The sequence below is a fragment of the Lutjanus erythropterus genome, chromosome 18 (genome assembly GCF_056507025.1).
Source record: "Lutjanus erythropterus isolate fLutEry1 chromosome 18, fLutEry1.hap2, whole genome shotgun sequence".
Taxonomy (NCBI): Eukaryota; Metazoa; Chordata; class Actinopteri; order Lutjaniformes; family Lutjanidae; genus Lutjanus; species Lutjanus erythropterus.
The window spans coordinates 4930093-4943622 of NC_139334.1; the positions used below are offsets into that span (position 1 = coordinate 4930093).

The 13530-nt window shown below is 41.3% G+C and overlaps 1 protein-coding gene across 2 annotated transcripts in view; it reads left to right on the forward strand.

Moving 5' to 3' along the window:
- The window catches only part of lingo2b (leucine rich repeat and Ig domain containing 2b), a 47999-nt gene extending 35475 nt beyond the window's left edge, over positions 1-12524 (forward strand). The window contains exons 1-2 of one of the 2 annotated variants that reach the window (XM_084743258.1): positions 5972-6225; positions 8535-12524. In XM_084743258.1, the coding sequence (XP_084599384.1) occupies positions 8578-10446 (1869 nt within the window). In that variant the 5' untranslated portion in view covers positions 5972-6225; positions 8535-8577 and the 3' untranslated portion in view covers positions 10447-12524. Of the gene's footprint in view, positions 1-5971; positions 6226-8534 lie in introns of those variants that run through there. The other variant, XM_084743257.1, reaches the window with a different exon arrangement.
- The last annotated feature ends 1006 nt before the right edge of the window (positions 12525-13530 follow it).

Consider the following 13530-nt stretch of genomic DNA (forward strand, 5'->3'; position numbering starts at 1 on the left):
AGTGAGAGTGAACGGAATAAAGATTTATGTCAGAGGAAAATAATAATGGCTTCTTTCCAAAGAGGTGGCTGCAAAATAATTGCAGCCATGTAAATGAATTCAAAGCCTCATGTTTGCAAGGCTGTGGGACGAGGGGAGAGGATTTACACTCAAGATTTTTATGCACGGGCACCACACAAACGACCCATGTCTTTAAAGGGGTAGTTCAGATTATTAAATAGGGTTGTATACTGTTGCAGCATTGTGATAATCGATGTATTACCTAGAGTAGACGCTGGCTGGCACACCCCCACTTTGGAGAAGCGGAGAGGAGTATCAGCATGGAAGCTAAGCAAAGCACTGCTGTGGACGGAAACAAAATGCATTTTAGCCACTTAAAAACGGTCCACATAAAAACATCAGCTCTTCTCATTTTGGGGTGACTGTACTAATATAACATTGGCTCAAAGTTGCAGCACTGCAGATGGTACTTCTGACAAAGATAAAACACAAAGATTAATTGATTTAATGGACACCTAAGGGCAAATAGAAGTGTCCAGCACACTTTCTGTCGATAAAATTCATTATTAATTCATAAATAAATTTGCAGGGATCAATACTGTAATTTGGACTAGTTTTAAAAATTCATTGCTACAGTCCAATTAAGTCCTTCTCAGTCTAAATGCATTCTCTCTGCTCCCGTCAATGGCCGCATATTTGGAAAGAAGCGTGATAATGAACAGGGATTTAATGGTGCTCATTTTGACAGATAGGCCCGCAGATTAAAATCAACATGTGCGCCAAGCATTGCTGGAGTATTACAGCGATCTCCTGGAAGAGCCGTAATCAGTTTCTCAAGCTTTACTCGGTTAAAATCACATTAGAAATCACAGTCAACTCAGGCAAACAAGGGTTTTATCTAATCTTGTAAGCATGGCTTTCCTCATTTCTTCATGTGTTTCTGCTTTATCTTCAACTCGGCTCTCTTTATTTTTCCCTCGTCTCTCTTTCGCTCTCACTCTCACAGTGACTCATGCATCACCCTACAGCTCCTTTTCGGCTGTCAGATTTTCTACAGTTTCACTGACTCTAATCCAATTCAGAACCAAATCCCAAAACGCTCAACCCTGTAGGCTGCCCTTCTCAATGACCCCCCTCACTATTACCATTTACCCAGAATTCTGCGGAATCTTGTATGCTTTCAATCCTGCCCATTACACAGTTGGGCCCAAGTGATTCTAAAAATATGACTCGTCTCGAAGGGAGTCAAGGAATGGCCACTACAGTACTGTATGTGTGCCACCTGGGTCAGTCTGGGTCAGACTACCAGAGACATAAAATAGGCCACTGAGAATATGAAGTCAGATGCCAGTAATGTGCCATAAATCCTATTCGCACAGGACCAGTATAACCAGGGAGCTTGTGTGATTTAGAAATTATCCAACCACAACTGTGTTTCATGTGGTGTGTGATATGTCTGTATTTTACTCAAATTTACTGACACAGTCCCCTGGATAAGAGGCCAGAGCTCTGCGTAATATCAGCATTTCAGAAGCTGAGTGTCTATTTTTCTGCAGCTACATTAGTAAAATAGTTTAGAGTGTTTTTTTCCCCCCACTTTCTGTATGTGTTACAAACATCAATACACATTTAGATCAAGTAATAGATGCTTTGTGGCTGTACTTGAATGTGACAACCCTTTGTTTCCCCTAACCTCCTCTGTCATTATCACTCATTATCAACAGGGTTAGGACGGTTACTTTAAAAATGTATATACCTGTTAAAAATGTAACAGGTACATAACCTAAGCCAAGTCTCACAATATTTAAGTAATGCAACTTCACTTACTTACTCCTCTTACTTTTGGATCACAACAATACTGAATATAGCAAAATGTTCAGCTTTAGGTTTATTAGTTTTTCCAACTATTACGTCCTTTGTTGTGTGCAACTTATTGATTGATTGACTTAAAGGCCAAAAAATTGTGACATTTCCACCTACTGAAAGCATTTTTTTCAGTACGCCATGATGAAGGATTGGCAGCTCTTAGATTTCACATGAGACCAGAATGAAGTGTGTATATTGAGCATAGTAGGATGTTTTGTTCTTTATTTTAAAATGTGTTTTAAAATGGTAATTCTGCTTGTAATTCCCACTTTCACTAAATATATCTGTGCATCTTTTTTATCTGTTCCTGTAATGGATTACAGTTACCCTTTTTTGTATCCACATTACGTAGTCCCATTGCATGTAATCCATTACTCCCCAGTCCTGATTATCAACATCCATTCAGCGAATCTCACACTGCTGTTCAGTGTTTTATGAGCTGCAACAAAGTTCATTCTTGGCTCAGTTGCCTGACAACAGAAAACGAAAATAAAAAACAGAACAAACTGTCGAGATAACTAATAGGCAACAGTAACAGGCAATTTGCAATGGATTTTTATATCCATACACATACATATATGTATATTTTTAGATACATATATACATATTTATATACCCAGAGTGAAAGGGGATGACATGCAGCAAAGACCCACAGGCTGGAATTGATCCCATGTACGTGGCTCAGTACATGGAGCCAAGCTCTATCAACTGAGCTACCTGCCAATCATTTGCAGTGTTTACTCTAAATGACAAATTATGGACAGCAGATTTGTGTGGTATTAAGATCACTGATCAATTATTACAGATTATTAGAAATACCCAGGTATCACTAGTCTTGTGCAAATAGGGCTATAGAAAACTTTAAGTCTGTAAATTTATTGAACTTTTTTAAAAACTTCATTTGAACTAGCATATTTTTGGGTGACATGATATACGTTGATATTAACATCTTATAAAGTTGATATTGCAAGCATGCATGCATCTGGAATACAAATATAAGTCCAAATTCACTCTTTATTTAACTTTGTTTTAGTCTCCACCATTAAATGTACATAAATATGGACAACGCATCTCCATTTTCTCCAGCTGTACAAATATGAAGGAATATTCTGGGCATGAGGACTGCCATCTTGCACTGGTGACGTCATTGGGAGTCAGAGTCTGCACAGAGGCGATCAGGGTTGGAGCAGTATCAAGATCCCGCCCATACGACCAATCACGAGCAGGGCTCAGCTGTCAATCATGACGTGAAACCTCATTTTTGTAGCATCAGATAACTAATTAAAACCAACCTTATCAGAACAATGAACACGTGAACAAATGAAAAAGTACTACTGAAACGAAACCGTGTATTTTGATTTTTCAGTTTGTCCATCTGCTAACATGGAGGGCGTGGAGTTTATGACCCATACTACAACCAGCCACCAGGGGGCGATCAAGATATGGTTTCACATTTGAGGAGCTCTCATATTGTCCATGGCCTCCATAAACTCATGAGGGAAGTATGTGGCTCTTTAGTTGCTTGATTCTCCACCAGCTAACATTAGTCACTAGCTTTGACAGTCTGCCGTTTGGTGCTGTGCAGGTAATTTGCTGGGAACAGCTGCCTGCTAAAACTGTAAACAATGATGATGAGGTGTTAGGGAACCAATACATGCTGAGGGAAACTGCAGAGCTGGGTGATAATTATCACTATGTGCTTTCACATTAAACTAATTTTCTTTATTATTAATTTAAAAATATTTGTCCAGCTTTAAAAGGTCATGAATGTCATACTTTTAAATGTCTGCAGATCCTTCAAATGTTAGCCGTTTCTTATATCGTCTCATAAATTTGGGACCATGTTTCCCAAACCTCCTGTTCTTACACCTTAACATGTTCATTTTTTTTCCCCATCTGCCTTTTACTTCTGCCACCATCTGCCATTTTGAGACAATCTGAAAAGCTTTAGCTTTGCTGCAAAAACCAAGGCCTCATCAAAACAAGCTACTAAATCTCCGGCTAATTCTGAACAGGTGCTACGCAATACAAAGATGTAACCTGCAGAGCCCCGCATACACCTCGTTCATTTCTTTTATTCCCACCAATGTTTGAAGAAGTGATGTAGTGATGATATAATGCTACTGTCGTTGTAAAGCACCTTTTTCTTGGAGTTTTGTTTTTCTATAATTTTATATTCTTTGAAGCCGCATTCTGCTATATAAACAGATAGCCGAAGGATCACATAGCCTACTATTATATTACATTACATACTGTCAACTCTTATCAACTATCCGTTCAGTCATTCTGCAGTGGAAGAAACATGTCTTAAAGGTAAATAACTGAAAACCTGAATGCAAAAAGCAGGTGGAGGACAGGCGGCCTGTGTGTCAGATATGGATTGGGACATCAAACAGACTGCTGGTCTTCAGCAGAATCAAAGAGACATCATTTTTCAAGGTTATGGACTTGTACAAGTGCTGAAATAGTATTTTAATCCAAGGACATGATTTACAGACTTTGGGGAATCATTTTCATTCTATCAGTGTCTGCATGTGAAACCTGTACCTGGACAGATTTTGATTTATGGTATTTACTGTGAATGTGTCAGATTTTTTTTTAGGAGAATTACAGGTTTAAAATGCAGAAAAATGTCCTCAAAATCAAATACGTTTACAGTTTTGATTGAGTTTTGAAATGAAAAATGCCTTTTTAATCCTTTTAATCCTTTCCTCACCAATATTCTTTGTATTTGTTTATCGAAATCATGGGAAATCTGTTCTGCATTTTATGGTGGACTGCTTCAGCAGCTAACATAACATAACACATACGTAGGGTTGCCATTTGTCCTGTTATAGTACAGTATTTTCCCATACTGAAAAATGTCACTTGCTGAATCAATATAGGATGTTATTTGTCCCTTATTATCATGCACACCATACTCTAATGCAGAACAGTAATCTAATGCAGGAAAGTATTTTCTGTAACCTATGGTGAACTGTCCGACCTGAGTTATTGTGACAGACCAAACAATGGTCAGTGTCTATGATCTGATGTTTCAATCCTTAACTGATACAACAGTGCTTTACTCTCATTGACTCTTTATTTCCTTTATGTTAATACTCAGAGTAGCAGGGGACTTTGAAATCGATGCATAAAAAGTGCAAATTGGTGCATTAAAATTCACCAGAATTCTGAAAATAAAATGTCCCCAATCTTGCCATAGGGAAATGTTTTTGGTGCAATTCCGCTAGTGTCCACAGGGAAAAATTGGAAGCAAGACTGAGCTGTAATTCCCTATCTAGGTTTATATATTACATCTATGTTGGGGGGGTGCAGCGTTAACAGGTAATTCAAGTCCCTCCCTAGCTGCCTGTTTTTACAGCAAATACGTAAATATGCCGAAGCAAATGACACTCTGATTTATGTTTCATGTGGCCTGTGGAGAAATTAGATTTTTTTTGCAGTGGCTTGTCAAAAAAAGCTGAACTTGTTTTCATCTTTTGAGGTTTAACCAGAGTGAAAGCAAAAACATGTCCAGCATAACAATAACCGTATTATCATGTGATTTTTTTTCTGATACGAGCTTAAATAACTTATAAGGCCGTCATGTTTTCATGTGCACGGCAACTCTCTGAGCAGAGCCTCGGCCAGGCTGCGTGCTGCCTGACACACAACTCTCCGGCAGATCACCAGACCAGTTCCCCACTGCAGCAACAGACAACTGGACTGTAATTATTAAACAGAGAAGCAGAGGAGGAACAGAGGCTGACGGGTAAAGGCAGACTGATAAATACACAAAGACAGAAGCAGGCTTGTGGACGGATAATAAGGTAGACAGACAGAGATAGTTACCAGAGCACCAGATGGATGGCCAACAAGACAGGTCGACAAATAGCAAGGCGGCCAGAATGACAGATTGGAAACACCTTAAAGTGGGCTCCGCTATACCAGTGAAAGTGAATCTCCAGGAATGTGTTCAATTTGTGTCTTCTCTCAGTGAAAGGACTAAAGGAATATGAAAAAATGTCACCCTCCTTACTCTATTCCTTCCTTTTTTCATTAATTTGATTGGCAGACTACACAGAGCGGATGGGAGTAAGGTTTTGTAGTTGCTGTGGCAACGGCCTGCTCTTTGTTAAAGGCTACATTCCTGGCATCTGATGTTTCTGCGCTGCGATCGATAAAAACCTCCAGCCTGCAGGGACTGATGAACGGACTGGGGCTTTTGCCAGGCCAGGCAGCGCCGGGGAGAGGGAAGGAGTTAGGTGGAAGATGTGTGAACAGGAGGACGGAGAGATAAAACAGCGATAGAAAGATGAGGGAAAAGAGGAGAGATATGGAGATGCGAGCGGTGCAGCTGCTGAGCCGGGCGGAGGGGTGAGTGCTGTGGGAAAGAGCAAGAGTGAGCGTGTGTGTGTCTGTGCTCTCCGGCTCCTTCTGCCTCATCTCGGCTATTTTCTGAATGTCACTCACTTCACTATCAAAGTAAGGTATGTGTCTGTCTGTGTGCTCATCATCTGCTTACCTTGGCAGGATTTCGCCTCGCTGTGATTGACAAGAGCTCTGCAAGCCGTCAAAAGCTTTTTAAAGGAGCCTTTCATATTTCTAGCATTTTTCATTGCCTTTATGATAGTGCATTCAAATTTCCACTGCTCACAGACGTACCTTGCGTTTTGCACACCTAATTGGCAAAGATAGCCAGGAGCAGAATGCAGATACTACTGGTAATGAGGCAATTATGGTCAGCCTCTCTGTCTACTTAGCCATCTGTCAATTCAACAACCTGTGGCTGCTGGAAGGTGTTTTTCCGTCAAGGTCTGTCTTTCCAAGCTGTGAAGAGACATGGCACTCGGAGAACATTATGTTTTACAGTTGAACTCTGCATCCTTCCCCTCATTACCCTGTCGTTATCTTCTCTTCCTGTAAAACCTTCCCTATAGGGCGGCTGGGAACTGGAGCAACGTTTCACTGAGTAAATGAAATAAATCGAAAAGAGCTGACACAAAATAACACTCACAAATCAAGCAAAGATCAGCCTCTCCAGGAAGCCGCGATGTTGATTCAACCAATCCCAGTAAATTCTGCACCTTGAATTTTGTCCAATCACCTTAACTTTTTCACAAATATGACCAATCATGTTAACTTTCCACGAGTTACACAGATCATAGCAGTCACCCCACGCAAACGTCATACATTTCTGGGGATTTCTGCTTCATTATTTTGTCACATGCACTGAAGATAACACATTGTTACTGATCTTTATTAATCCTCTATTCACTTAAATAATGTATAATTTTGTGCATGCTTTATGGAATGCTCCCAGGTGCACTTCTTTTACCAATGATGCATATTTTCTGAGGCTTTTCAGAAAGATTAATCAGAACAGTCAGAACAAAGTACAGTTTTTTTCACCCTGGAACAAGTCACCTTGTGATTTTTAGAGAACCTGCCATGAAATCAGGCATTTTAGGCTGCAACAATCCCCAAAAAAGCTCCAGAAATCATGGAGGAACTGGAAAGAATCACAAAAACACAAAAAATTAATTTCTTCATGTTAAAAAATAAATAAATAAATAAATAAAATAAAATAAAAAAAATTTATTACACAGTGCACTTATCCTGTTACGTAAAGCAGAAAGTGCTGCCATGCCAGTATGCTTTTCATCATCATGAGCTGTGTGACTGTGTTTGCTACAGAGACAAGCACAGTGACTGCAATAATGTGGACTTGGATTTAGAGTGCAAGTAATGTGCAAACATTAAACACCAAATGACTTCCTCATAAAATAAAACTTTAGCTGGGTCATTTCAGGAGCAAACGTAAAACAGCAAAATACAAAATGTGTAGAAAACAAGGAAGCAGTAGTTTTCAGCATACAGAAACTAACAGAGCAATAAAGCGATGATGTAAATAGAAGCTGTAATATATGAGATATTTATACTTACTCTATATAAAATGCCATTTGTTTACGCCATATATTAATGATGAAAATAGAAATGCAGTGCATTCAGTCTAAAACAAAAACAATAATCCAGTGAGATGACTCAGTATGTTGATTACTTATTAAGCAGTCATATATTTGTTTCCATTCAGCCCACTGGGGTTATGATGAGTGTCTGGCAAATGCTGCTGTAAACCCTGTGGATTCACTTATAGAAGCAAACACAAGCTGCCATTTCATTTCCTATTTTGTTTGTATTTTAGTTTGAACACTTGCCACAGAATCCATTCAACACCCCACCCCCTCAGACAGACCATTATCGCTGATGCAAAATAACAGTCGCACACACATGCAGCAGCAACAAATCCACATGGGCATTTAGCCTCTCTGCACTCTAACGAGGGTCATTTCTCGCCATCGGGCTGAGACATCTCCCATCCTCATGAAACATCCCCAGTTAGCCTGCAACCTTTTGTGCTAACACAGTGATGAACGTTCACATTTTTTTTTTTCTGCAGCTGATATTTCTCTCGCTGTGTCTCACCCTGCTGTGAGTTTAATTCCATTATATCCACCTTGCCGGGAAAAGGGACAGTTCATTAAGGGAGAAAAGACTTGGCGGTTTAAGAAGACATTAAGTGTAAAAGGTTGGAAATGTAAAAAGGTGGGGGGCAAAGAGGTGAAAATAGTCGGAGTGGAGTGTAGAGTAGTCTAACAACTTGTTCATGTTCTTGTGTCTTGCAGGAGTTGTTCGTGATGGTGCTCTGTATGGACAAGAAGCTGTGCCATGACAGAGGGCAACGTGGGTAAAAGAGACATGCGACACCCAGCCCTGCACCACTGCCACCTCTTCCTGGGCGGGGCCTTGCTGCTTCTCCTGGTCAGCCCGGCCCTGAGCTGCCCCGCCCGATGTGAATGCTCTGCCCAAAGCAAGTCGGTTAGTTGCCACCGCAAGCGCCTGCCAACTATCCCCGAAGGCATCCCCATTGAGACGCGCGTCCTGGACCTCAGCAAGAACAAGCTACGTATCATCACGCCGGACAACTTCTCTTCATTCCAGCAGCTGGAGGACCTGGACCTTAGCGACAACCTCATCAGTGTGCTCGAGCCGGGCTCATTTCGCTCTCAGCTCGCTCTCCGCTCGCTCAACTTTCGCAGTAACTTGCTTCAGCTGGTTCCTGCCGGCGTGCTGTCGGGCCTAACCAACCTCACCCGCCTTGACCTCAGCCACAACCGACTGGTGGTTCTCCTGGATCATGCCTTCCAAGATCTGCGCAGGTTGACGTCCTTAGAGGTTGGTGACAACGAGCTGGTTTTTATCTCTCAGAGGGCCTTTACGGGATTACTTGGACTTCAAAGTCTGACCCTGGAACGTTCCAATCTAACTGTGGTCCCTACTGATGCTCTGGGACATCTGCACAACCTGGTTGAACTGCACATGCGCTACTTGAGCATTGGTTTTCTAAAGCCTTATTCCTTTAAGAGGTTATCGCGTCTCCGCCGACTAGACATTGATTACTGGCCCTGGCTGGACACATTGCCTCCCCACTCTCTGCATGGCCTCAACCTCACAACGTTGTTCATAACCAACACTAACCTGTCTGCCTTTCCCGGCACAGCACTGCGCAACCTGCCCTACCTCACTCATCTCAACTTGTCCTACTGCCGCATCCAGCACATCCATCAGGGAGATCTGGGCCAACTCCCTCACCTGCTGGAGTTCCGCATACGAGGGTCCCATCTGGCCTCTATCGAGCCTTTTGCATTTGTAGGCCTCAAATCTTTGCAACTACTGGATGTGTCACAGAACCACCTGGACTCTCTGGAGAGGGGAGTGTTTGCCTCACCAGACAGCCTCCAGAGGCTCTGTCTGGGTGGAAACCCATTAGTGTGCGACTGCAGATTGCTTTGGCTGCTCAATAGTCACAAACCACCCTCTCTGCAGGTTCTGGATGTCCAGCCGGAGTGCAGCGCCCCGGAGCACCTTATGGGCAAAACTCTCCGGGACCTTAAGGAGCCTCTAGTCTCCAGGTACATGACCTGCACCAAACCACGGATTGGACCCAACACGACCCAGCTGCTGATGGCTGATGAGGGTCAGCCCGCTCACCTGAGCTGCATGGCAGAGGGAGCACCTCGGCCCTCAGTGGTCTGGATTACACCTCACAGACGCTACATCACAGCAAAGAGCAGTGGCAGGGTGGAAGTTCAACCAGATGGTACTCTAGAGATCAAGGCAGCAGAGCTGCACGACAGTGGGGTGTATTTGTGTATTGCCAGTAACCCTGCTGGTAACGCTAGCCTGTCAGCCTCTTTAGCTGTGAAGAGCCTGGGCATCGGGGAAAGATCACACTACATCAACAGGAGCTCAAACTATCTGTCAGACTCTAACAGCACATGGGGGAATGGGACAGTACTGTACAACATGACAGTCCCGATAGACATAAAAACTATCATTATATCTACAGCCATGGGCTGCCTGTCTTTCCTAGGTGTGGTCATCTTCTGTTTTCTGCTTCTGTTTGCCTGGAGTCGAGGGAAAGGACGCCATAAGAGCAGCTTTGATATTGAGTATGTCCCTCGCAAATCCAACGGAGCATCAGCAGAGGTGTCAGAAACCAGTGGCCCACGACGGGTCAACATGAAGATGATCTGAAAATGATTCAGGCTGAAGCATACAATAGCAAAGTCAAAACAGCAAAATGTCCACATATCAGCTGAAAAAAAATGTTTTTTTTTCTATGACACAGTGGATTTGTGACAAACGAAAGTGATGTAATAATATAGTGGGTATCAATATGACGGTGATCTAGTGATAAAGTTGGCATGTGAATATAAAAGTGAACCCGTGGACGTGTTTATATGAAATAATGTTCTCATACAGTACATTGAATATACTACTATAACCAACATATCAATATGGGAGTGATATAGTGCTGCACTAGGCATGTGTTTCAGTGGTGATGTGATGAGTAATGATGTTGTCGACTCACCGTGACATCAAGGTGACGGAGCGAGCCGCTGGGAGTGACTGGGGACATCTTCGTATGGCAGTAGAGCTATCATCGCTGCAACATGTCAGGACTAAATTGTCTAATACCCATATTAGCTGCAGTATGAAAGGTGTGTTCATGTGTGGGCGCGTGTGTGTATGTGTGAGTGCATCAGTGTGCGCATGTTGCATTCGTGCGTTTCTTTGTGCATGTGCACGCATTGCCTTTCTCGTTGGACGGAACAATTAAAATGAATGATAGGGTCCAAAGCGTTTTTTCCAGGCCTTTTGTCCTTGTTCGGTCATTGTAACAACAGTATTGTCACTGTTGAGTGAAACAGAGGATTATCTATGTTTGTATGCAAAATCACAGTTATTATATTAAAGAGAAATGCTGCATAAATTTTGGAATAGGTCATTGTCCCCCTTGGAACGACTCCAACATTAGATGGGGATTTTTCTAAACTCAAGGAAATGATAAACACACACACAGTAGTTACAATGTGAGGTGTGAGCTTTGTCTTTACCATAGAGCTCACGTTCAGCAACACTTCTCCTGAGAAATAGCAGTGGTCAGTGGTGTTATTACTCTGGAAAAGCTTTTAGCTATAGAAATGGCATGTTAAACCCATTTTATAAGATAATAAATCATGGCAGATTTTCCTGCCAGACAAATCCCTTGATATGATATAAAAGAGTCGGTGTCCAGACACAATGGCAAAGATTTACTGGCCGGTGCCCTGTTTGGGCTGAGACAAAGTTGAGCTTCAGCAGATTTATGGGTTGAGTTTCCCCCCCTCTCTCATTTTTCTTTGATCGCACCACTTCAAGCTAGCGTGTCCGGATTCTTCCCTGGGGCACTTGGGTATTTAATAGATGGCGATTTGAAAGTTGTAGTGGAATCTTGTATTGTTTAGTTTTTTTGTTGAAAATGTTTTAAATGTTTAGAAGAAGAAAAAAAAAACAGTAAATCAATTAAGGGCAATTCTTTGTAATGCAGGGACGTGGGTGTTAACTTGTGTGATCCTGTTGTGATAAAATGTTCAAGGTTGTAAAATTGTTTTCATATGACAAATTTATGGGTATATTTTCAAAAGGAAATAAATCTTAATCATACCCCTAAAATTGGACTTCCAGTAGTTTAAATTTTATTTGCTGACTTTACAGTGATGTTAGCATATTGCCTTTGAAATCCTATTAATTATTTTGTCGAAATTATAATATAATTTATAATATTTAAAAATGTTCTTATAACTCATGATATTTTTGGTAACATGTTATTTGAACACGTATGCATAAGTCACTATACTGTCATAAACATGCCATGACATGAAGAAGTCTCTGTTAATGTTTATGACCGTTGTCGTTAAGTGTCATTCAATCATGCCATTTTTAATGCAAAGCTGACATTGTTTGAAATGCCAGTGTTATGACAACTTGACATAAACCAAGACAAAGGTTCTTTGTTATAACAACTTGACATTAACCAAGACAACATAACCTGTCAGTCTTTGTCATGACAACTTGACATGATCAAATTTACTATAAAACTGCTTAGCTTGTTACTTTATACTGTCACATGTGGTTGGTTTTGACACTGGCCATCATGAGACGTGATAAAACAGTGACAGTCTTATGCACACTGCTTAAATAACATGTTATTTATTTTTCTGTCACACTGTATTGTATTAATTAACTTTTTTTGCAATTTCTGTCATGAAGTAAACATTGTGTTGTAACCACTCCACAATTATGGCATTTTTACTCATGTGGTCGACATTATATTACGGCATGAGTGTGATTTGTATATTACTGTGTGCATTTTGCAGGCTATTCTGACAGTTCCTGTCCACAAGTTGTCAGCCAGTGAGCTCTTAGAGGTGTTAATTAGTCAAGCTTGAACACTTGATTCATTATACACTCACATCAGGAGCAGCCTACAGTATCCAACATGGCAGGTAAAACATGCAGTGGCACAACATTAAAAGCATAGCACTTAGGCATTACTGGCTGATGCCTTCAAAGTAGCCACTGATGTCCGCACCGCAGACCTTCAAGGCCAAATTACTGCTCTTATCTGATTTCTAGGCGCCCTAGCAGCATGATTCGAGGGATAGCCGTGTTGGTTGTTGGTTGATTGTCTCACCACTTTGGTTTGGATGGTTTGGTTTGGATGGTTCACTGTGGAATTTAGTACAAACATTGACAGTTCCCACAGGATGAATTGGACTTGTTGGGCTAAAATGTCTGGACAGCTATTAAATAGATTGCCATGAAATTTGATGCAGACATTAAAGTTCCCCCTACAATCAATTGCAACAACTTCGGCTGTTGACAAAGTTTACAGAATTAAGAGAACTGGTTGGCAGAATATGTCAGAAATCGAAAGGCAATATTTATAAGTATGTTTTCATTAGTGTGCCATCACCTGACCAAAGGTTTGCAAAAATAATAAGCCTGCTAATTAGCGCATGTTAGCGCGATAACATGCTAAACTAAGATGGTAGACATCAGCATGTTAAAACTACCATTGTGAGTCTGCTAGCTATTCCTATGTTAGCATTTAGTTTAAAGCACCACTGTGCCTAAAACTGGCATTATACTTTTCATTTCTGTGAAAATGCAAGAGTTTGTGTGACATAAGCTAAATTTCATCATATGCATAGGCTCTGTCTGGACATTCACATACCACCAATTTGTTGTGACCATGCAGACTGTCCATGTTTCCACTACAAAAGTCCTGTAGAC